The sequence below is a fragment of the Ochotona princeps genome, chromosome 14 (genome assembly GCF_030435755.1).
Source record: "Ochotona princeps isolate mOchPri1 chromosome 14, mOchPri1.hap1, whole genome shotgun sequence".
Taxonomy (NCBI): domain Eukaryota; kingdom Metazoa; phylum Chordata; class Mammalia; order Lagomorpha; family Ochotonidae; genus Ochotona; species Ochotona princeps.
The window spans coordinates 55,537,596-55,561,050 of NC_080845.1; the positions used below are offsets into that span (position 1 = coordinate 55,537,596).

The following is a 23,455-nucleotide window of genomic DNA, read 5'->3' on the forward strand; positions in this document are numbered from 1 at the left end:
AAAAGAGGAATACACTTTCATCGGTAACGAGTTTAGGACCACAGTGGTGTCAAAGCAGACGGAGCCTCCACCTGTGGCACCAGCATCCCATTTAAACACTGGCTTCAATCCTGGTTGCTCTGCTTCTGATCCATATCCCTGCTACTGTGAATGGGAAAGCAGAAGATGCCCCAACTGGGCCCTTTTGAGCCCTTGCATCCATATAGGAACCCCAGACAAAGCCAGCCTAGCCCCTGTAGTTGTGGCCACTTGTGGAATGAACCAGAAAATGGAAAATCTGTCTCTATTTTGCTAGATGTAATTGTCATTCAAATAAAAATAAACATTTTTTTTTAAAAATTAGAAATGCAGATCTACAGAAAGATCTGCTGTCTACTGGTTCACTTCCCAAGTGGCCACACAGCTGGAGCTGAGCTGATTCAAACACAGGAGCTTCTTCCATGTCTCCCACATGGGTGCAAGATCCCAAAGCTTTGGGCTGTCCTTACTGCTTTCCCAGGCTACACGCAGGGAGCTGGATGGGAAGTGAAGCAGCTGGGACATAAATTGGCACCCAATTAAGACCACAGCAAGGATTTAGCCACTGAACCATCATGCCAGGCCCATAAATAAATCTTATTTTAAAAATCAAAAATTCAACTTGTTACAGAGGGAAAATAATTCTTGGCATTGAATTTAATATAAATATTTATTAGGAACTAGTGCACCCCAGCCATCCCACTTCAGGGCACTCGTTTAAGCCCTGGCTGTTCTGCTTCTGCGCCAGCTCCCTGTCAATGTGCCTGAGAGGCAGCAGAAGGAAGCCCAAATCGGTGGCCCCTGCTTCCCATGTGGGATGTGGGAATGGAGTGCTGGGCTCCTGACTCTGGCTTGGCCCAGCCACAGCTGTTACGGGGAATGACCCAGCAGATGAAAAACTGACCCCTCACAGGCTGTCAGTCCACCTTTCAAGTAAGTAAGTAAATCTTCAAAAAAGGAAAAGCATTTGTCACAGAGACAGGTAAATGAGGAGGGTGCCTGGCAGGATTCAAGCCTTTCAAGTAGCAGGTACCTCCACGAGCTCTCAGTGAATACTGTATCAAAATTAACATACAATCACATGTAAGGAAACTCAGAGTGCTGATACTCTATACCAGTGATTCTTCTTTAAAAATATTTATTTATTTAAAAGGCAGAAAAGGCGAAGGAAAAGTTGGACAGAGATCTCCCATCCCTGAATACCCACAACACCTGGGGCTGGCACTGACCTAATTACCATAGGCATCCCTTGCTGGCTCCCACAGCGTGCACTAGCACAAAGCTGGCATCAAGAGTAATAATAGGGAAAAAAATAAATAATGTTAGGGGCTGGCATGTTGGCTCAACAGTCTAATCCTTCACCTGCAATGCTAGCATCCCATATGCACGGAGGGCAGAGGAGGATGGCCCAAGCCCTTGGACTCTGCACCCATGTGGGAGACCTGGAAGAGGTTCCTGGCTTCATACCAGCTCAGCTCCAGCCACTGCACCCATTTGGGGAGTAACCAGCAGATGAAAGAGCTTTCTGTCTTCTTCTTTCTGTTAGTCTACCTTTCCAAAAATAAACAAACAAATAAATAAATCTTCAAAACAAACAAACAAAAAATGATGACGGAACCTGAGGCCTGAATGTGAACACTCCTGTACTGAATGTGGTCATCCTGAGCACAATGCCAAATATCTACCCCTATCCCTGGTAGTTCTTTCTTAAGCTGTCATCACTAGGGCAACAACCTGAGAACTAGTTCAAAATGAGTAAGACTGAGGCCCACCCTAGATTTTCCAAACCAGGCTAGGAACTGAGCCTTGGAATTTGTGTATTAATGTGCTTCCCAAATGATTATGACGCACAATAAAGTTTGAAGAGTGACTGCTTCTGAGGTGGTCCTTTGGTCAAGGGGTTTCATTAGTGATTGAGGTGGCCAAATCTCACATTGGAATGTCTGGTTTTAGGACTTGGTTCTGGGGTACAACATGACAGCCTAATGGCAAAATCCTTGCCTTACATGAGCCAGGATCCCATATTGGCACTGGTTTGTGTTCCAGCTGCTCCACTTCCCATCTAGTTCCCATCCAGTTTCCTGCTTGTGGCCTGAGAGGGCAATGGAGAACAGCCAAAAGCCCTGGGATCCTACATCTGTGGGAGACCCGGAAGATGCTCCTGGCTCCAAGCTTCAGATCAGCTAGGCTTCAGATTGGTTCAGTTCCTGCCATTGTGGCCACTTGGAAAGTGAACCAGCAGATGGAAGATCTTTTTCTCTGTCTCTCCCTGTTCCTATATATCTGCCTTTCCAATAAAAATAAAAAAAAATTTTAAGACCTGGCTCTGCACCTGATGCCAGCTTCTTGCTAATGCATGCCTAGAAGGCAGTGGGTGACAATGGCTCAGGAAGCTGTGTCCCTGCTACCCACCTGGAGACCTGAACTGAGTTCCCAGCTCCTGGTCTCAGTCCCTCAATTCCAGTCACTGTGGGCATCCAGGGAAGGAACCAGAAGATATGAGCATCATCTCTCAATTCGTAAACAACAGAAAAGACCGCTGTTTCTACTGTTCATTTTAAGAGTGTACATGCTTTAGGGATAACACACATGATGAACGAAACAATTACTGGAAAATGCATGAAGTCAGTCCATAATACTGGATCCAAACACAGTTTAAAATGAAGACTACAAGGGCACTTATGGACAGAATTAAAATTTCTTTCATTAATAAGAAATAAATTTGTAGATAAGTAATGAGCTATTATTCATTTGCTGAATACCAGATTTTGTTAAAAAGCACATGAAAATTATATTTTGATCTAAGAAATCAAATGGTAATGCTTTAAATTAGCTGTTAAACCACACAGAAAGTACTTTTGTCTATTCCCCTACAAAAGCAATAGGAGTGTTTACTGTTAATAAAATGTATCCCAAGTAGCTGTATAAAAACTCCCACTGAAAGGGGAGCAAATAAAATCACTCTTACATTATGAGAACTGACACTCAAATTGAACTGTCCCAGCCAGGAGCTATTTGTTAACAGCTTGTGGTGCTCATGACGACAACAGCAAGGAAGAGAATTACTTTTCTTCCTCAGAGCAGTAACTGCAGAAAACATAAAATTATCTTCATTGTTAAATAAATTTTACAAAATTAATTTAAAAGGCTAATTATATTAAACTTGAATGTGCTAAATTCACATGCTTGTCATGGGCAGCACAGGTGTTATTTTTTTAAAATGATGACTACACTAGACTAGCAAAAGATTCAAGATGACTTTTTAAATTCTGAATATTCTTATTTCCTTTTTAGGTACCTTTTTCTGCATCTAAATATCCTCTTTTAGACACAGAAAAAGATGTAAGTCCCTTCTGTCTGACACGGTTAGGCTCCCAGCAACCATCTTGGCCAGTGGACATCTTTCTGCTCAGGACAGATGATCCCCAATGGAACTTTACCATCCACTTCATTTTCAACAACTACCTACTGCCACTGAAGTTACGGCAGAATGTATCCCTTTTTCTCCACATGTGCAAAACACAAAAAATATTCTCAGTTAATCTATTTACACTGGAATCACTTGTATTAAATTTATCGGTAGTACACTGTAACACCTTAAAGATATTTAGGAAAATTTAGCCCCAATCTTCAATAACTACTTTTCCCAGTGTCCCACAGCTAAACTGAAAATACTCTCAGCAAGTACCCTGAAAGAACACTCTACACTGTGTTGAGATCTAACGTGCTATACAGACTATTACCAGTAAATCAAACTGGCAACTCACCAATATATGTAGTAGTACTCGTGCATGCTATAGAGTTCCAACTCAAAGCCGCTTAGAAGATACTGTATCATGATCCGCAGGTTATGGTAAAGGACCCAGGTTCCTAGACAGGCCAAATGTTGCCTCTGGGGCTCCTGTTTCAACAGCATGGTGTGAAGTGCAGCATCCACTTTCTCTGCCTATCAAGATACAATGCCATTAGCGCTGATTCTTTCCTTAAAGTAAAAAGTAAAACCTGAAAATCGGACAGACAAAAAATTTAAATTCCACCATCCAAAGACACTCATACTTTCAAATGCATTTCTGTTCAGGTCTACACTGAAAGTTCCCATTTCAAAATCGTTAATATTAACCTAAACACTCCTTAATTTAAGTGACTCTAGGCCTTTAAATTCACACTATTAATACACACTGCTGTTGCTCACAAGTTAGCCCTAAAATTCATGTTTGTATGATAATGTGAACTTGCTACAAAAATAGTTCCACACATATTCTTAATTGGTCTTGATCACTAAAGATGTCAAGGTGTTCATCAGATTGTTCAGTATTTTTACAAACTCTTCTTGTGTTATATCTAATATCTTTTAAGTAAAAAGAAAATCAGAGAAAATTAAAATACTTCAAAAATTATTTTTAAAAATCTGGACAAAGAAAATGAATTATTTGAGGAGAAAGGAACGTGGTCTTACCTCATCCTGCAAGGTAGCAAACTCCTCAAGAATGTGACCCAGCTTATCTCTCTGTCGGGCCCTGTTGTGTCCATGGATCTGAATAAGACTACAGAATGGCTGCAAAACAAACAATTTTAATCATCAATGTTATTTTCTTATTTAAAAATCCTAATTTTCTAAGTTCTCAAAATCTACTTTAAGAGAAAAATTGCTGTTTTTTTTTTTATTTTTTTAACGGTAAGTTTTTTGTTTTTTGTTTTTTTTTTTAAGATACATTTTTGTTGGAAAGTCAGATACTCAGAGAGGAGGAGAGACAGAGAAAAAGATCTTCCATCTGATGATTCACTCCAAGTAACCACCATGGCTGGTGCTGCGCCGATCCGAAGCCAGGAACTTCTTTCAGGTCTCACACGTGGGTGCAGGATCCCAAAGCTTTGGGCCGTTTTCGACTGCTTTCCCCGGCCACAAGCAGGGAGCTGGATGAGAAGCAGGGCGGCCAGGATTAGAACCGGTGCCCATACGGGATCCTGACAAGTTCCAAGCAAGAACTAACTGTTAGGCCACTGCACTGGACCCCAAATGTGTTTTTTAAAAAGGCACTCATCCCCAGTATTTACCAGTATCTAGGAGAGTGACTGTGAAACTTGATCTTATATGCCAAAAATACCTTACTTCAATCTTTGGATATCTTCTTGCATTTTCCAGTAGAGTTTTTCTGCTTAAGTCAAAATGCAGTGTTCAGGCCCAGCACAGTAGCCTAGTGGCTAAAGTACTCGCCTTGCACGCACCAGGATCCCAAACAGGCACCAGTTCATGTCTTGGCGGCCCTGCTTTCCATCCAGCTCCCTGCCTGTGGCTTGGGAAAGCAGTCGACAATGGCCCAAAGCCTTGGGACCCTGAGCCCATGTGTGAGAACAGGAAGAAACTCCTGGCTCCTGGCTTCGGATTGGCGCAACACTGGCCAGTGTGGCCACATGGGGAGTGAATCATCAGATGGAAGATCTTTTCCTCTGTCTCCTCCTCCTCTCTGTGTATCTAGTAAAAAAATCAAATCTTAAAAAAACTGCTCTCCGCTCACAGTATTTTCATATGCAGATTATATCATTTCACCAATCAGATAATAGATACGGATGGGGGTGCTCAGATTTAACAAGGAGGAATGACAATTTTTTGAAGCACAATGTTGTTTTCTATTTGTATACTTTGCCAAATACTATACTATTTTATCAACATCTGTCCTATAAAGATGATAGTAGCATTCCACCCTTCAAAGGAGTGGGATGTTTACAGAAAAGTAAAATTATATATTTTATGATGATAAAATGTGACAAAGATAAATCAGATCTTCTATTGATTGTTCACCCTAGCATTCTGTCTTTCACACATATTTAGAAACTAGAATGAGGTTTTAGTGGAGCTGAACTCTAAGAGAATTGATGGGATAATTAAACAACAAATAATTTATTTCGCTCACTGTATTTTCATTTTTCTTAATTGCTTGAGATTTGAAACAAGCCTGATCTAAATTAATAAATTTATAATTATACAATATAGTTACCTTATCCCTTACAAAGATAAGCAGCCCCTGAGGGAAGAGCCAGGGTTTCCCCTGTTGGGGCCCTGACTTCCCACTACCACAATCACGGCTGCGGTACAGTCACCAAGGCCTCCTGTGTACTGAACACCACCAGGAAGCTGCTACTACCAAGGCCAAGCACTCAAGTGCTCAGAAGACATTTTTAATTATTAGAGTTTTCAAAAAACACCTGTTAATGATATTAAAAGAATTACATCCACAATTTTAAAGTATGTAACACAGCAATCCCAGCTGTAGGCCTTACCCGAACACAGTGAGTAACAAAAGAGTCGATACAGTCCTTAGCCTGGTGGTTATTATATAGGCAGCACCTGCAAGGTAACAGTCACACATTATGGAACTCTAACTTCCTGGTTAGAGAACAGCGGAAGTGAAGATCACAGATGCCACCAAGAGAGGAAGTGTAAAGGCAAAAATGGAACCAAATACACTAGCATTAGGAAATATTTCAGTTACTGTTATTCACACAATCAATCTGTATTTTAGTTGGAGCTAAAATATGCAACATGAAAAAAACTAGCACACAGTCCTACCTTTTCATGATCCGACCTCAATATCATAAAATTTCCCATAGCTGATATCCACATGATCTGTGTGTATAACATAATTCCCAAGAAAATACTATTCAGGATTTTGTAAGATGAATTTCTACTTCAGATCACTACAGAATCATTCCTCTAATACCTTATCATCTCACCTTATAAGCGGCTTCATGGCACTATTTCTTTCCTGATAACAGCATCATTTTTTCCCTTAAATAAAATACTTTAATTGAAATGCAGAGCAACAGAAACAGATTTTTCCATCAGCTAGTTTAATCCCCAAATTCCTGCTACAGTCAGGGCTAGCCAGGCCAAAGTCAGCATCCAGGAATTCTATTCAGATCTCTCAAGTAGGTGACCAGCAGCCCAAGCATTTGGTCCCTCATGGGCTGCCTCCCAGGGTCATGAACAGGAAGCTGGATCAGAAGGGCAGGCCAGCAGGACTTAAGCACTGCAAGTGCTGTCACAACGCCCCAGTTAACAGAGGCCGCCTGAGAGGACATGCTTCCTGGCCCCGTAGGAGCTGCAAGAACAGAAAAGATGGGGAAAGTTGTTTTCTGTTATGGAAAATTAGACACATTTACACCTAAGGAATCGAGGAAAAACAAAGGTTTGGTCCTGCTGCTTCAATACAATCTGGTAACTTGTCACAGTGGAGCAATCTGAGCCTCAGAGATAAACAGCCAGGACTATGCAGTGAAAATAACAGCATAGCTGGTACCAGGAGGAAAAGAAAGCAGACCACTCAGAACAGGGGGTTACTAAAAACAGTGCTGTAAAATTGACTATACCTTTAACCTAAACAAAATTATTTAAGCAATAAACTAACACGGAGCACTTAAAAAAGAAGAAAAAAGACATTCTGTATTAAAAATGATTTCCAAACTTAAAAAACTCAGATCAAAGAAAGGCTGAATTAAAAATCAAGAGGAAGAACTTTCTCATATACATCAAATTAACAAGGAGATGGACCTGGCATGGACCTAGTGGCTAAAGTCCTTGCATGAGCCGGGACCCCACGTGGGCGCCAGTTCTAATCACAGCGGCATCACTTCCTATCCAGCTCCCTGCTTGTGGCCTGGAAAAATAGTGAGGATGGTCCAAGGCCTTGGGACCCTGTGCCCTCATGGGAGATCCGAAGAAGCTCCTGGCTTTTGGCTTCGGATCACCTCAGCTCTGGCCGTTGAGGCCACTTGGGGAGTGAATTGGGGGATAGAAGGTCTTCCTCTCTCTCTCTCTCTCTCCTCTTCCCTGTATATTTGACTTTCCAATAAAAAAAAATAAGGTAAGTCTTAAAATAACAAGGAGATGCTGTAAGGAATATGTACAAGCTACCTATGAGTTAGGATTCCAGGACCTCTATTAAAAGGGGGAGAAAAATGGCTGAATGTTAGGCAAGAGCTAAGAAACAAGGAAAACACTCTGAACTGAAGGCTTGAGGCATAACTGACTAAAGCTTTACATAGAACCAGTGGAAAATTGCACATTTTTGCAGGGCACCTATTCTAAAATAAACTCCACAATGCTCCACTAGAAACTTTCAAATCACAAATAAGAGAGAATCTCCTTCAGACTGACATGGAGTTTTAAAAACCCTGGAAAGGAGGCATTTGGTGTAGAGGTTAAGACACTGCTGAGGATTCCTGCATCCAATTGGAGCGTGTGGGTTTTTTGAGTCCCACCTCCTTGGCTTTCAATCCCACTTCCTGCTTATGCCTACGCTAAGAAGCAGCAGAGGACGGCTCAGGTACTTGAGTGCCTCCCCCTTCTCGAGAGCCCCAGACTGAGACCCAAGCTCCTGGCTTTGGCTCGGTCCAACCTGGCTACTGTGGGCATTTGGGGAGTGGACCAGTAAGAGACCATCTCTCTGCAAATGTAAACAAGAACAAGTACAGGCGACCAGTGAACTCTGCACACGCATGTCCATTCTGCTCTGTAGGAGATAGGTTCAATAAAGTTCCAAAAGCAATGATCTGTGGCTCCTGGACCACTGCTCCCAGAGGAAACACAGGGTCAAGTTGCTACAAGTCTCTGGCTACAATACTTTCATGAAGTAAAACATCAATAACCTTGTTTGGCATGTATTGATTCAAAGACATCTTATTGAATGTATGTGGGTACTTCCAAAAAGTTTGTGGAAAATAGAATTAAAAGTTGACTTCAATGTAAATGTTTTTAAAATTCATAGTTTTTTAAAAAAATACTTTCATTAGTTTTTTAAGTTCACTTTTGTTAATTGATGAACATCAAACTCAAGGCCCAATAGCTCTGTAACACAAAGCTTATTCAATTCACGTGTTTTCTCCATAATGTACACAACAGCCTTCTCAAGTTAAAAACTCTGCTTGGAGTAATTTTAACAGTTAAAATTTTGGGCTGGTGGCATGACACATTAAACCTCCACCTGTGGTGCCAGATCCAATTTCCTGTTCATGGTTTCTGGATGGCAACAAGTGATGACTTGACTAGCAGGGTCCTTACCACCCAAGTGGGAGAGCTTGCTGTTCCTAGCTCCTGGCTTTGGCCTGACCCAGCCACATGGGTTGCCAATTCAAGTCCTGGCTGCTCTGCATCACATCCAGCTCCCTGTTAATGGCCCAGAAGACAGACCATGTGCTTGGGCCCCTGCACCCATGTGAGAAGCCTGGAGGAAGCTCCTGGCTTCCAACTGGTCCAGCTCCAGCCATTTGGGGAGTGAAGCAGAGAATGGAAGATCCTTCTCTGTCTCTGCTTCTCTCAGTAACTCAACCTTTCAAACAAAACCTTTTTCTAAAAAAAAGAATTCAATCAGCATGCATGCATGCATGTTTGTGTGTATCACAAAAATGTGAAACCCAAGGCAATAAATAGAACAGAATACAAACTGAATAGAATATGAAGGCTGAAAACCAAGAGTTGCCTGCTTGGAACTTAGTCATCTACTGCTCTGGGTATATTCTCTGGGCATGTCTGCCAAGGGTGTGAGTGCAGAACAAACACGGATTGGGGGCTACTAAAAAATGCCAGAAAACTACTGAGAATACTGCAGGTTAGCTGTACTAAAAATGGATAATAAGAATGACAATTTACAACCAAAAGTGAACTAAGGGGATTAAGGCCAATTAAAGAGGTTCAGACACTATTTCATATTCACCAGACTGACAATATAGAAAAGCTTAACAATGACACAGGTAGAACTATGGGGGAATGAAAATTACTACTCAAGGAATTATATGAAATAGGGGAGGCATAAAGACTGAAAGCATTAAACATAAGCAATAAACATAAGTTAATAATAAAGATATTTTGCAATGATAAAAGGCACAATTAACGAGGCTGCCCTATTAATTTGATATAAACTATTAAACATTTACCTATATTATTTAAATACAATTTAAAAGGGGGAAAAACATATTTTTTCTTATATGCATATTCACAAATGACAAATTCTCCTGCCCTGACTTTCAAGTGTCTGAATCATAATGGGGAAGAGGGTGGTGGGAATGGGAAAGGCAGAGATGGAAAATAAAACTGCTGAAGAAGTATACCACATACAGGCAGGAAAAGCACTGCTACCGGAGTAAGCAATGAAGTGCTGTGCCAGTAGAGATGTGGTCTTCGAGCTGGGTGGTCAGGGACACTCTTGAGAAAGAGACTAAAACTTGGTGGTAATATGGGTGCCAGTTGGTGTCTCGGCTGTTGCACCGCCCATTCAGCTCCGTCTCATAGCCTGGGAAAGCAGCAGAGGATGGGACCCTGTGTCTGCACGTAGATCTGGAAGAGGCCCCTGGCTTCAGATCATTTCAGCTTCAGCCACTGGGGCCATTTGGGGAGTGAACCACTGGATGAAAGGTCTTTCTGTTTCTTCTTCTCTCTATAAGTCTCCCTTTCCAGTAAAAATAAATAAATCTTTAAAACAAGCAAAATTGGGCCCGGCGGCGTAGCCTAGCGGCTAAAGTCCTCGCCTTGAACGCCCCGGGATCCCATATGGGCGCCGGTTCTAATCCTGACAGCTCCACTTCCCATCCAGCTCCCTGCTTGTGGTCTGGGAAAGCAGTTCGAAGACAGCCCAATGCTTTGGGACCCTGCACCCGTGTGGGAGACCTGGAAGAGGTTCCTGGTTCCCAGCATCGGATTGGCGCGCACCGGCCATTGCGGCTCACTTGGGGAGTGAATCATCGGATGGAAGATCTTCCTCTCTGTCTCTCCTCCTCTGTGTATATCTGGCTTTCCAATAATAATAAATCTTAAAAAAAAAAAAAAAAAGCAAAAAAGTGATGGTATTAATTACAATTTGATGGTGGAGAGTCAGTCCTGGACCTTTTTGAGGGAAACGTCCCTTCTGCCCTGAGGCGGAGACAGCAGTAAGATGAAGTCAGAAAGGTCAAGACAAAGTCCAGACCAGAGCGAATGGAGCCTAGAGGCTGTTTTAAGGACCTGGAATTTTACTGTGAAAGAAACCCAACCCTGAGGACATTTACATGTGAGCTGACCCCCCCAGTTCCCAGTCAAGGTCAGCTCAGAAGGAAGCTCTGCAACGGTCCCACAGTTGTACCAGCTCCTGTGGAATCCATCTTCAGACCACTTCCTCCCGGGTCAGGCACTGCTTGCTCATCCACAATTCTGCCAGGGTTTGTTGTAAATATTTTCCTTTAATTTTGTTTAATGAAACACTTGTACTGATTACAAATATTTTCTAAATTATACTCACATAAACTTTAGTCCCAGGTCAGCTTCAAGGTTATTGAATACAAGATATATCAACGAGTTTTATAAGATCTGGTAATATTTATTCAATAGATTGTTGGTGAGGATTTGGAACTGCTTATTGTTCTTTTACTCCACATTCCCACTGTCTTGACACACACTGGCTTCTTAGCTAACAAGTGACAATGTGGGGCAGGCGCCATGTTAGGTTAAGTTCCTGCGTTGACTGCCAGCAACCCATGTCACTAACAGTGGAGTGTTTGGGATCAAGTGCTGCATCCACTCCTAATCCAGTTTCCTGTTAAAGTTTCTGGAAGGCAACCCGTGACGACTTCCCTACAAGGGTCCCTGCCACCCAAATGGGAGATCTTGCTGGAGCAGTTCGTAGCCTGATCCAGCCCTCACCAATAACAGCCATTTGGGAAGCAAACCAACAAATAGGTCTGTGTCTGCTGCTGTTTTGCCTTTTAAACAAGTAAGTAAAAACTTTAAAAACATGATATAATGACTTCCTCCCACTCTACAGAATAAGCTCTCATTTCCTAAGATGTCAGCTCACATGACTCTTCTGACAGCAAGGTTTCAAGACAGCACCTCTACCACAGTCTAGCTCAAGGATTCAGTATCTGCATTTTTAGTTGTTACCTACACTCAAAACGGAAGAGAGATCACCCCTTCCAAAATATTACTTTCCAAAATTACCTAACACTATGCTTTACACAAAGCATGAAGGTCAAAGGTAAACTAATGAATTTCTGCTTAACTCCTGTAAATTTTCCATCTCAAAACAGACCTAATATCAACCTCAACAGAAACTTTAGTTTTATTCTTAATGATATGTGACAAAGATCAATAAACATGACTGAATTATTTTAGAAGAAGCCTTCCTCAAAACAATATTTACTCTTTGGCCTCAAAGTAGTACAAAGCGGTTAACATGAAAAGGCACACACACGACTACACGTCTTAGAATACTTACTTAGGGGAAAGCACCGGAGGACTGACAAAAGACCGAAGTGCATCTTTCACCATGTCTTGCATGAGATGAGTTCCAAAAACCTTCTTGTTATCCACCAGGAAAGTGGTCTTAAAACAATTGTTACATGTTAGTAATGCTGTCACACATACAGTTGTCACTACTGTGACTAAAATATGAAAAGTTGGCAGAAAATTTTTTATAAATCACTGCTTCCACATCACATATATAATCCTGAGGTGTAAAGGTCTACTTTGATGGAGAATAAAAACGTACACAGTAGCCAGGAACAGACACCTCTGTAACCCATGGCAGTGTCTGGGCTTGCAGCGCTTCTTGCTAATGGGCATATTCAGAGGCAGCAGGGCATGGCTCCAATCCCAGAGTTCCCATTACCCACATGGAGAACCCAGACTGAACTCCAGGATTCTACCTTCAGCCTGCCCAGTCCCAGCTGCTGTGGACATTTGAGAACTATTATATAAGGTTTTTGTCTGTTTTTAAGAATATATTGAATAAGCCCAGTGTGATATCCTAGTGGTTAAATCCTTGCCTTGCATGCACCAGGATCTCATATGCGTGCTGGTTCTTACTTTGGCTACTCTACTTCCCCTCCAGCTCCTTGCTTGTAGCCTGGGAAAGCAGCAGACGATGGCTTAAAGCCTTGCGACCCTGCACCTGCGTGGGAGACCAGGAAGAAGTTCCTGGCTTCAGATCAGCTCAGCTCTGGATGCTGTGGCCACCTGGAAAGCCAACTACTAGACAAAAGTGCTTTCTTTCTGTCTCTCCTCCTGTGTATCTGCCTTTCCAAGAAAAATATAATCTTTCAAGAAAAAATATATACATATGAAAAGGAGCAAAAATGTGTAAAGATTGTGCTATAACACAATGGAATGTGCACAGTACTTCTAATAATGAAAAGTGCATTTTAACTACTGAACTAGTTAAAATGAACTTACTAGTCTCAATATGTGAAGAAACCGCTGCCATAAACTGCCATAAAATACGAAATATTAAATGACTACAAATACTTGCTTTTAATGCTAAAGAATGTTTTGTAAAAAATGTTATGAAATAAGTATCTTAATCATTTAATATACCATACCTCACTTGGTTTCCTAACTCAGCTTTTCAATTTCATTTTTAAATTTAAATACAGTGTATAGTGAAAGATGTGGGTCTAACTTCTTGTTTCTGCAGGCTATCAACGAATTGTCCCAATAGCATTTATTAAAGAGATCTTCCAATTTCCCTGGATTGTTGTTTATTTTTTTTGTCAAAGATTGTTTGGCTGAATCTGTGTGGGTTCCCTTCCGTTGCTTTTATTCTACTCCACTGATCCTCCTGTCTGTCTTTGTGCCAATACCAGGCTGTTTTAACAATACCACTTTATAGCATGTCCAGAGGTATGGAATTGTGATCTCCCCTGTTAGATTCCTATTCTTCAGGATGGTGCTACCTATTCGTGTTTTTTTGTGTTTCCAGAAGAAACTTGTATCATTTTTTCCAGTTCTATGAAGAATGTCTTGGGTAGTTTGATTGGGATTGTGTTGAATGTATGTATTGCTTTTGCTAGTATGGACACTTTGATGATGTTGATTTTATCCATCCAGGAACATGATATGTAAAAGACCTAAACCTACATCCAGAAACCTTCAAACTTTTGGAAGAAAATGTTGGAAACAGCCTGCAAGATTTAGGTGTAGGCCCTGACTTCCTAAAAAATAACCAAAAGCAATAGCAATCAAGTCCAAAATAAACAAATGGTTCTACATCAAACTAAGAAGCTTCTGTATAGCAAAAGAAGCAATCAACAAAGTAAAAAAGCAATCCACAGAATGGGAGAAGATCTTTGCACACTACATAGGTGATAGGGGGCTAATCTCCAGAATATACTAAGATTTCCAGAACACGGAAACAAACCAACCACTCAAGAAATGGGCATGGGAAATGGGCAGACACTTTACAAAGGAACACATCCAAATGGCCAACAAACATGAAAAAATGCTCAAGCTCCCTGGCAATAAGGGAAATTAAAATTAAGACATCAATGAGGTAGTACCTAACGCCAGTAAGAATGGCCCACATAGAAAAAACCAACAACAACACTTGCTGGCAAGGATGTGGGGAAAAGGGAACCCTACTCCACTGCTGGTGGGACTGCAGGTTGGTACAGCCTCTATGGAAATCAGTATGGAGAACACTCAAACAACTGAAAATCTGCATACCATATGATCCAGCAATAGCACTTCTAGGAATACATCCAAAACACCTGTTACACGAGAAACCAACATGCACCACTATGTTCATAGCAGCACAATCAATAATTGCAAAAACTTGGAAGCAACTGGGCCCGGCGTGGCCTAGCGGATAAAGTCCTCGCTTGAACGCCCCAGGATCCCATATGGGCGCCGGTTCTAAACCCGGCAGCTCCACTTCCCATCCAGCTTGTGGCCTGGGAAAGCAGTCGAGGACGGCCCAATGCATTGGGACACTGCGCCCGCGTGGGAGACCTGGAGGAGGTTCCAGGTTCCCGGCTTCGGATCGGCGCGCACCGGCCATTGCGGCTCACTTGGGGAGTGAATCATCGGACGGAAGATCTTCCTCTCTGTCTCTCCTCCTCTGTGTATATCTGGCTGTAATAAAATGAATAAATCTTTAAAAAAAAAAACAACTTGGAAGCAACCGAAATGCCCATCAACAGAAGACTGGATAAGGAAACTATGGTTCATCTACTCCACAGAATACTACTCAGCTATTAATAAAAGCAAAATGCATTTTTCCATAGCCAAATGGGCCCAATTGGAAACCATTATGCTAAGGGAAATCCCAAAAGGTTAGATACCACATGTTTGCCTTAATTTAAGGTGAAAGGATGTCAATCCAAAAAATAGTACCTGTAAATTGCAACATTATTGCACCCTCAAACAGCTTAAGATACTGTGATATAACTAATGAACCAATAACCAATGAGACAGACTGCTTATGATCTACATCAAAGAACTAAAAAGCTTGACATGTTTTTAAATAACCTATGTTATTCCACAATGGGTTGGGAGAGCAGAAAAATCTTCCACCTTCTTAGAGTGTGTGAGGAAGATGTTAAGTATAATCTATCAAGATTGTAACAGGTAACTTGTAGATAACAGACTTGAATCTGCACTAGACATTAGCAAAAACTATAAAGACATATAGTGAGATCCAAGAGAGATCCTGAAAGCCTCATAACAGGAGGTCTTATGCACAGAGCAGGAGGGGACCCCAGAGTGGAACAGGAGGACAGGAGAAGGCTTGTATCTTAACCCTGGAGATTCCTGATAACCTCCCAAATGCTTTCACCACAGAAGCAGTAGATACCTCATCAAGGACTGTCAGTACGGGCACCAAGGACTATATCCCAACTGCCAAGGAGATCACAGGAAATTTGAGTGCCCTTATAGGCCGAGAACTCTGAGGTCAACCATTCCCTATCGGATCTCCCACACAGGATGGAAGAAGCCCAAAACCCTCCTCACAAGAGTTAATGACATTGGAACAACAGCCAGGAGCCCCGAGCAGTCCTCACAAACAGAAGAACAGTAAGCTTCCTTTGGGACTCAGGAGAGGAGCTTTCTCTGGTCCTTACTTAATTCCAACTCTGTCTCCCCACCCTCTCTTGCAATGACCTCAGGGTTCCTCTGCAGCCCCCAAAATTAGATCAGATAGACAGACCAATAAGGAAAGCTCAAAATAGACAAGAAAAAGTCAGTGTGGATGCTCACATACTTCACTAGGTAGGACACAAAGATCAGTTACTCCTCACTAAGGTATTGAAGATTTCTCTGCACACCCCTCCTTAAACTGTTCTGCTCCTCAGAAGTTAACATATGGCTTGTTAGAGTTAGAAGCCTGTTTGGACTATCCCAAAATTCATGAAGTTCAGTGAAATCACGCTTGAATACTATTAGCTGCTAAATATAAATATGAAGAAAAAAGACAAGACAGCTGACTAGTACTCTATAATCATTTTAGGGTTTGTAGCAGTCGGTTATGTATAAACTCAAATTGAGATGTTAATGAAGTAGTTACAGGATGTGGTTAAGAATTTGTATTTTCTAACACATTGGTCACTAAGAAGCACGCCAATTATATTCACGATGTTGTAAAGTTCCACGCTTCTTCCTGTTGTTGAATTTGTGTTGTGGAATTCACTGGAGGGGATGATATTCTGCCAGCTCCATTTTCAGATCAAGCATGGTCTCCCAATGAAACTGTTGAATTTATCTGAGCAATAAGATGCTGGACTCTCTGCATGGTCCATTCCCGCAATGATGGAATTATGAGCTGTACTACTGTAATGATGTGGAGGAAATCAATATGGGGAAAGGGCATGGGGGAGGGGCTGGGGGAATCCCAGAGCCTATGAAATTGTGTCATAAAATGAAATAAAAATTTAAATACAGTAAATTTCTTCATTGTACAGCTATTTGTCACAAATGCTTAGCTACCTAACCAGAACCATGATCAGAGTAAGAATACATGTCTCAGCCCCAAACATTCCCTCATATGATCCCTTTATATTCCAGTGCTCCCCTACTCCAAACCACTGGATCTTCAACTCTTCTTACTGCTAGAATGTCACTACAAATCATAATCCTTCTGAGTCAGACTCATTTCCCCAACATAACACAGTTATGTACTATTATACTCTTAGGTGTAATAGCACTTCTTTGCTGTTTTAGTTATATTGTGGCCACATACCACACATTGGCCTTCCACCAGTTCAGTAACATTTGTGTTGTCTCAGTTTTTCGTAATTGTGAATAGAAAAGCTCTAATATTCACACAGAGGATTTGGGGAGAAAATCAGATTTTACCTCTCTGGGCTGGTGTTGTATCCCAGGGTAAGCCAATACTTGTGATACTGGCATTCCATATCCAAGAGCAAATTCCAATAGCAGCTACTTTCCACTTCTAATCCAGCCCTAAGTGCTTGGGGCCCTGCCAATCATACGGGAGACCCAAATGGAGTTTCTGGCTTCTGCCTTGAACTTTGTACAGTCCAGACTGTTGTAGCCATTTGGGGAGTGAATCAGTGAATGGAAGACTGCTGTCACTCTGCTTTTTAATGAATCTTAAACAATAAACCAAACCAAAAACCCTCACTTCTCTTAGATAATCAACTAGGACTGATCTGTGATATGCACATTTCCCTTTAAAAGAACCAGCTTGAAAACATTCCCCAAGATCAGTGCATTCTTCTCAGCCTTTGATATTGTCAGGTTTCTTCTCTATTTCTGAAGATATTCTGAAAGGTAGGTAGTATCTCATATGATTTTTTCTTTCTGTAATATTAACCACCTTGAATATCTTTTCATATTCAATCTCAGATCTTTTTCAAGATTTTAAAAATCTGTTTACATATTAATGAAGCATGTTTTCTGGATATAAGTCCTTTGGCAAACATGACTTGCAAGTATTTTCTCCCATGTAAACTGTCTCTTTAATTTTCCTAACACCCTCACAGAATAAAAATTTTAAGTTTTTTGATTTTTCTTTTTCATGGCTGTACACCTGGCGTTATACTTGAGTTTTTTGTCTTCCTTAGGTTACAAAAATTTCATTGTAGATTTTCTTCTAAAAGTTTTGCATTTCCTAATTCTGCCTGAATCCATTTTTGTCACATAACTGGATCATTTGCTAAACACTACTCTTTCTTCACTGGTTTCTCTCTGCACCCTTGTCAAAAATCAATTAGATAAAAAAATTACTGGTGTGACTTTAACTCATTGTTTTGTGTCTGTAGATGATATATATATATATACACACACACGCATATGTAATTATAAGTATATATAATTTATATATTTGCATATATATCTAAATTATAGGATATATATACATATGTAAAATTATAAGTGTAAACTACATAAATTCATGCTATCAATTTATCTCTAAGCACTGCTTTTGCTGGAGCCTACAGATTTTGGCATTTTCATTTTTACTCAGTACAAAGCAAGTTAATTCTCCTGAAGATTTCATCTTTGGTCCATCAGTCATTTAAAAGTACACTGCTGACGTTTCAAAATAGAGGTAGTTTTTCCACATTTCTCTTGTTCATAGCTAGTTTAATGCTAACATGATCAGAAAGCCACTTTTTAATTTTAATTTATTAATGTTTATTTTATGGTATGGAATATGATCCAAATGAAAATAACATTCTAAGTCAATACTTCAAATAAAAAATATAACAATAACTGTGTAATACCTTTTAAACCATCTACCTTTTGCTCTAGCAATCAATAAAACAGTGTTAATGCAAATACAATCTGATTAAATATTTTGACACTAAATGGAACTTACCTGTAACAGAGATCTTGAAAGAACACATGGTGATTGTTCACTAAATTCACAGAAAAAATCCTAAAATATACATGGAGAAAAAACATCAATACAACATAAACAACAGATGAAAATATTTGCATAGAGTTTAATTTTTACTGGATCTTGGGAAAATTACATACCACCAGAGTTAAATGTCTAACCTGTAGGAATTGTCTAATTATTATCAAAAAGGCAATGGATATTTTTAGAGCCTAAAATATTAAGAATTGAGCAACAGAATTGTGTAGGTAATGCTAAATTCATACGCAATGAAACAGTATCAATTACAGATTTACTAAGCAATGAAAAAACTTCAGTTCCTTCTTTACAGAAATAGATACCAAAAACTAGATCAACTGGACATGTGCTACTGATTAGTGATAACATTAGGGAAAGAACAAAAGATACTTCCAAGCAAGTGAGGAGAAAACATATCAAAACATTTCTTTGCAGACCTTAGGACAGTAGTTGTTTATCACGGCCTGATGTCTCCGCATCTCCCAAACGTTAGTTAGTAAAACTTCTCTATTTTAATATTTGAGTTAAGGATAGGTACTGGGCCTGGGAACACAGCAGGCAGGACTGGAGGCTAACAGCTGAGAGAATACAAGAAACATCCCTACACAGGGAGTACTTTTCCCCAGTAAGCACTCCACTAAACATCAAAATGCCCCTGGGTACATGATTCATCCATCACTCCACTGGTGTTCAAGAGGCGCCTGATGTACCCCAACCGGCGTTCCTGCTGCTGAACCTGAGGGACTCCTGGTCCCAATTATGCAGTGCTCCTCAGTGGCAAAAGAGAAACAGGAGAGGGATTGAAAGGAAGGAAAGTGGGAGTAAAAGAACTGAGAACTGCCTTAATACAGGCCTTCCTCACCTTCACCTGGCATTCTTTCTGATTACCATCTCAAGACTAACTTTTTTTAAAGTGCCAACCATTATGTTCTAAACTCTCTCCTTTCAGAGGGAGTAACTGTACTTTTGCTCAAACTTACTACCTTCATAGCCACTTATCCCAGTTCCTTCTCTTTAACAACAGTGTCTTCCAAAGGGCTCTGTTCCCTAGGGCATTTTCAGAAACATTATCACACTTCCAGAAATTACAATTTTATCTTTCTGCTAGACCTTTATCCCAGAAACATTAAACCGTTTTTCCTGTCACAATCTCCCATGTTTCCCCAACTCCTGCCTTCTCAAACTCTCCAAGGACGTGGCTATCTCCACTCCCTGGCTCACCTGTCACCACTATCACTATCCAGTATTTGCTTCAGACCTCATATTTATCTCAGCAGCACCTGACATAAGTCTTGAAAAAACTGTGTGGTTTTCACTAATTTCTCCTTTGGTCACTTCCCAGTCTATTCTGGTTGGTCTAAAGTTTAGTTCCAGATTGCCCTTTTCTTAAATTGTACCCTTTTTCCTCACAATTTGATTACTTCTCATGCTTCAAATTATCTACCCCATACTATCAAAATTACAACTAGCACAGAAATCCTATGTCTTCATGTAAATATTTTAAAGCTACCTCAAATTCAACTAAGACTCTCACATCTGGCCCCCCTTTTCAGGGAACAGAACCAAAGTGTATCCAGACTTGCAAATCAGAAACCTGGAGATCTTCCTGAGTCTTCTCATATTAGATATTTAATTGATCATGTACATACTATCAACTTCAGTTCACACAACTCTGAAAACCTCACATCAGCTGCCTGCCTGTGTAAGTTATAGTCCTTGAGACAGCAGCGATGGCTTCATCCGTCTTCTTGCATTTTTGTGTTCTTCCAGCCTCTTCTCAAGAATGCAGTTCCCACATCTCCTTGCCAATTTAAAATCATTATGTCACTAACCAATCCACAGTGATCCTGCATAAGACTCATCCTTCGCTCCATGATAAGGACTAACATCGTTAATACTGCCTAAATGGCCTTGCCTTGCCCACCATCTCTCCACTCCAAATTCCTCAGTGCTCCACCATGTTCTTTCTACCGCCTTTCAGTTTGTCTCCTCTCATGAGAGGAACACTCAGCTTCCTTCACGGTCATCTCCCTCGCCAGCCTCACTGCCTTCAGACCTCAGCTACACTGTGACTTTCAGACACAGTACAGGCTCTAACTCCTTCCTTCAAACTGCTGATTTTGGTTTGTAATTCCACAATGATTTTTAAAGGCTACCTGGCCAATTTTTTTAACTAGACTACAAATCCAACAGTGACTTACTTCCATTATATGCTTCTTGTTCATTAACAGATATTAATAAGCCTATCACAAAGAACACATGTAAAAAAGATTCCCTGGGCCTAGCACGGTAGCCTAGTGGTTAAAGCCCTTGCCTTGCATGTGCCAGGATCCCATATGAGTGCTGGTATGTGTCCCGGCTGCTCCACTTCCCATCCAGCTCCCTGCTTGTAGCCTGGGAAAGCAGTCGAGGATGACCCAAAGCCTTGGGACCCTGCACCCATGTATGGGAGGCTCCTGGTTCCTGGCTTCAAATCATCTCAGCTCTGGCTATTGCAGCCAATTGGAGAGCGAATCAATGAACAGAAGATATTTCTCTCTTAAATCTGACTTTGAAATAAAACTCAAAATTAAAAACTCTTAAAAAAATGACTTCCTGAACTAATAAATATCTGCACATCTAGTTTTATCCATACTTCATTTTTGCATTTCCTGTTGCTTATATCTATCCCTAAAGAATGTTTCCTATGTCCAGGTGTTTTCCGTATCACTTCACAGCTGTCAAAAGGTACAGATTTCAGGACCCTCACCTGCAGATTTCACTAATTTCTCTGCTCTCCACCTGGCTGTCATAATCTTTGGCTATGTAAAAACCCAAAACATTGAAAATGCAGTTAAAAACAAGCTATTTTAAAGTGAATTTTTCTCAGGCCCTGCGGCGTGGCTAAAGTCCTCGCCTTGAACGCGCTGGGATCCCATATGGGTACCGGTTCTAATCCCGGCAGCTCCACTTCCCATCCAGTTCCCTGCTTGTGGCCTGGGAAAGCAGTCAAGGATGGCCCAATGCCTTGGGACTCTGCACCCACGTGGGAGACCTGGAAGAGGTTCCTGGCTCCTGGCTTCAGATTGGTGCAGCACCTGTCATTGAGGTCACTTGGGGAGTGAATCATCGGACAGAAGACCTTCCTCTCTGTCTCTCCTCCTTCATGTATATCTGACTTTCCAATAAAAATAAAAAAATCTTAAAAAAAAAAAAGAAAAACAGTGAATTTTTCTCTATGCCTGACAAGATTTTCCTTTGTATATGTGAGAATAGATATACAGTGTTCTTAACTATAACTTGCCATTTTGTAACACATCCCAAAGTCCATAAATTCCCATAACCTATGCTTTAATGACTCTATATTGTATATATTTTACTGAATGGATCATATAAGCACTGGACATTTAAACTGCTACTGGTTCCTCACATACATGCATGTCAACACGTATCTTGGATTCATTTATAACAAATCTCTTGAAGGGGACCTGCTGCCTCAGATACTACACACATCTTGAGACCCTGAAGATACAGCTATGAAAGTGCTATTTTGCTTTAAGAACATTAACGTTATCTGATCCTTTAGTCCTCCTTAACTTTGTGGTTTTCCTCTACCATCTGGCCTCCGTCACAGTCTTCCCCATACTCTCACCAATTCCTGTGCCCTAAATCTCACAGACAGCCAGACTCCTCATTCTGCATACCATCACTCAGTGCCAGCACATCAGGCGTGGCTCCTTAGCACCTTCCACTCTGGGGATGTTCTGACAAGGCAAATCAGAACCTTTTACCAGAGTGTCCAGGATCAAGGAGAGTCTGCCAGAACTGCTCTGCTGCTTTAGGATAGCTCTAGTAAAAAGTAGTAGAGTCAATAAAAGAAAGGCAGGTGCAACAATAGATGGTAGTTGAATTCATTATATGTGTGATGTGCCTGAGTAATAAGCATCAGACTTAACTGTAAAGAAAAATAAAAGCTTATTACAGTAATTTATGTATGCTACTTGCTATTTATGTTCAAGTCTCATGTGCTATGATAGAACATAAATGTGTAAGAGTAACTGTTCTAGCTTATACTGACAGTCTGACACCCAAGCATCATGCTGCCTAGAAGTTTTTGGTACCTTTCACCTACATCACTCTATCACCCTACTAGCCATCATCCCAATCCCCTACTCAAGAACACACAATAGCTCCACATCTATTCATGACTAAAGCTCTTGTAGGATTTGGTCATTTTGTCCCACCTTAGTTACCATCTTTTCTAATTCCTAACTCAACATGCAGCCAACGTCTCCATACCGACCTTACAGTCTCTTTCACCACGCTCTCAGTTCAGAAGCTATTTATTTCTTTTTCCCTTTCTTCCATCTTTCATTCTACCCTTCCTCCTTTCTTCTCAGACTTAGTTTTATTTGAAAGGCAGATCTTAGAGACAGAGAGAAGGAAATACAAAGAGAGAGGTCTTTCACCTGTTGGTTCATTCTCCAAATGACTGCAACAGCCAACGGTGAGCCAATCTGAAGCCAGGAGCCATCAAGTTCTTCCCAGCCTCCCACCCGGGTACATGGTCCCAAGCACTAGGGCCATTCTCCACTGCTTTCTCAGGCTATATGCAAGGAGCTGGATGGTCCAAATACCCGAGGTCTTGCTACCATTGGGGAGACTCAAATGGAGTTCCAGGCTCCTAGCTTCAGTCTTGGCCAGCCGCAGCTGCTGCTGGCATATGGGAAGTGGCTCAGAACAAAGTCATCTCCTCCATCTTACCTGGTCACTTGCTTTTATAATAAATCAGTCAATCTTTCCCCACCCCCCTCCAAAATAAAGGTATACCCAAACAG

At 41.0% G+C, this 23,455-nt stretch overlaps 1 protein-coding gene across 4 annotated transcripts in view; it reads right to left on the reverse strand.

Annotated features, from left to right (window-relative positions):
* The window catches only part of NAA35 (N-alpha-acetyltransferase 35, NatC auxiliary subunit), a 90,506-nt gene that overhangs the window by 8,804 nt on the left and 58,247 nt on the right, over positions 1-23,455 (reverse strand). For all 4 annotated transcript variants that reach the window (XM_004581119.3, XM_004581118.3, XM_058672398.1 and 1 more), the window contains exons 13-17: positions 18,600-18,659; positions 12,261-12,367; positions 6,298-6,364; positions 4,475-4,573; positions 3,786-3,964 (exon numbers count right to left, since the gene is read on the reverse strand). In XM_004581119.3, coding sequence (XP_004581176.1) covers positions 3,786-3,964; positions 4,475-4,573; positions 6,298-6,364; positions 12,261-12,367; positions 18,600-18,659 — 512 coding nt within the window. The remainder of the gene's footprint in view (positions 1-3,785; positions 3,965-4,474; positions 4,574-6,297; positions 6,365-12,260; positions 12,368-18,599; positions 18,660-23,455) is intronic.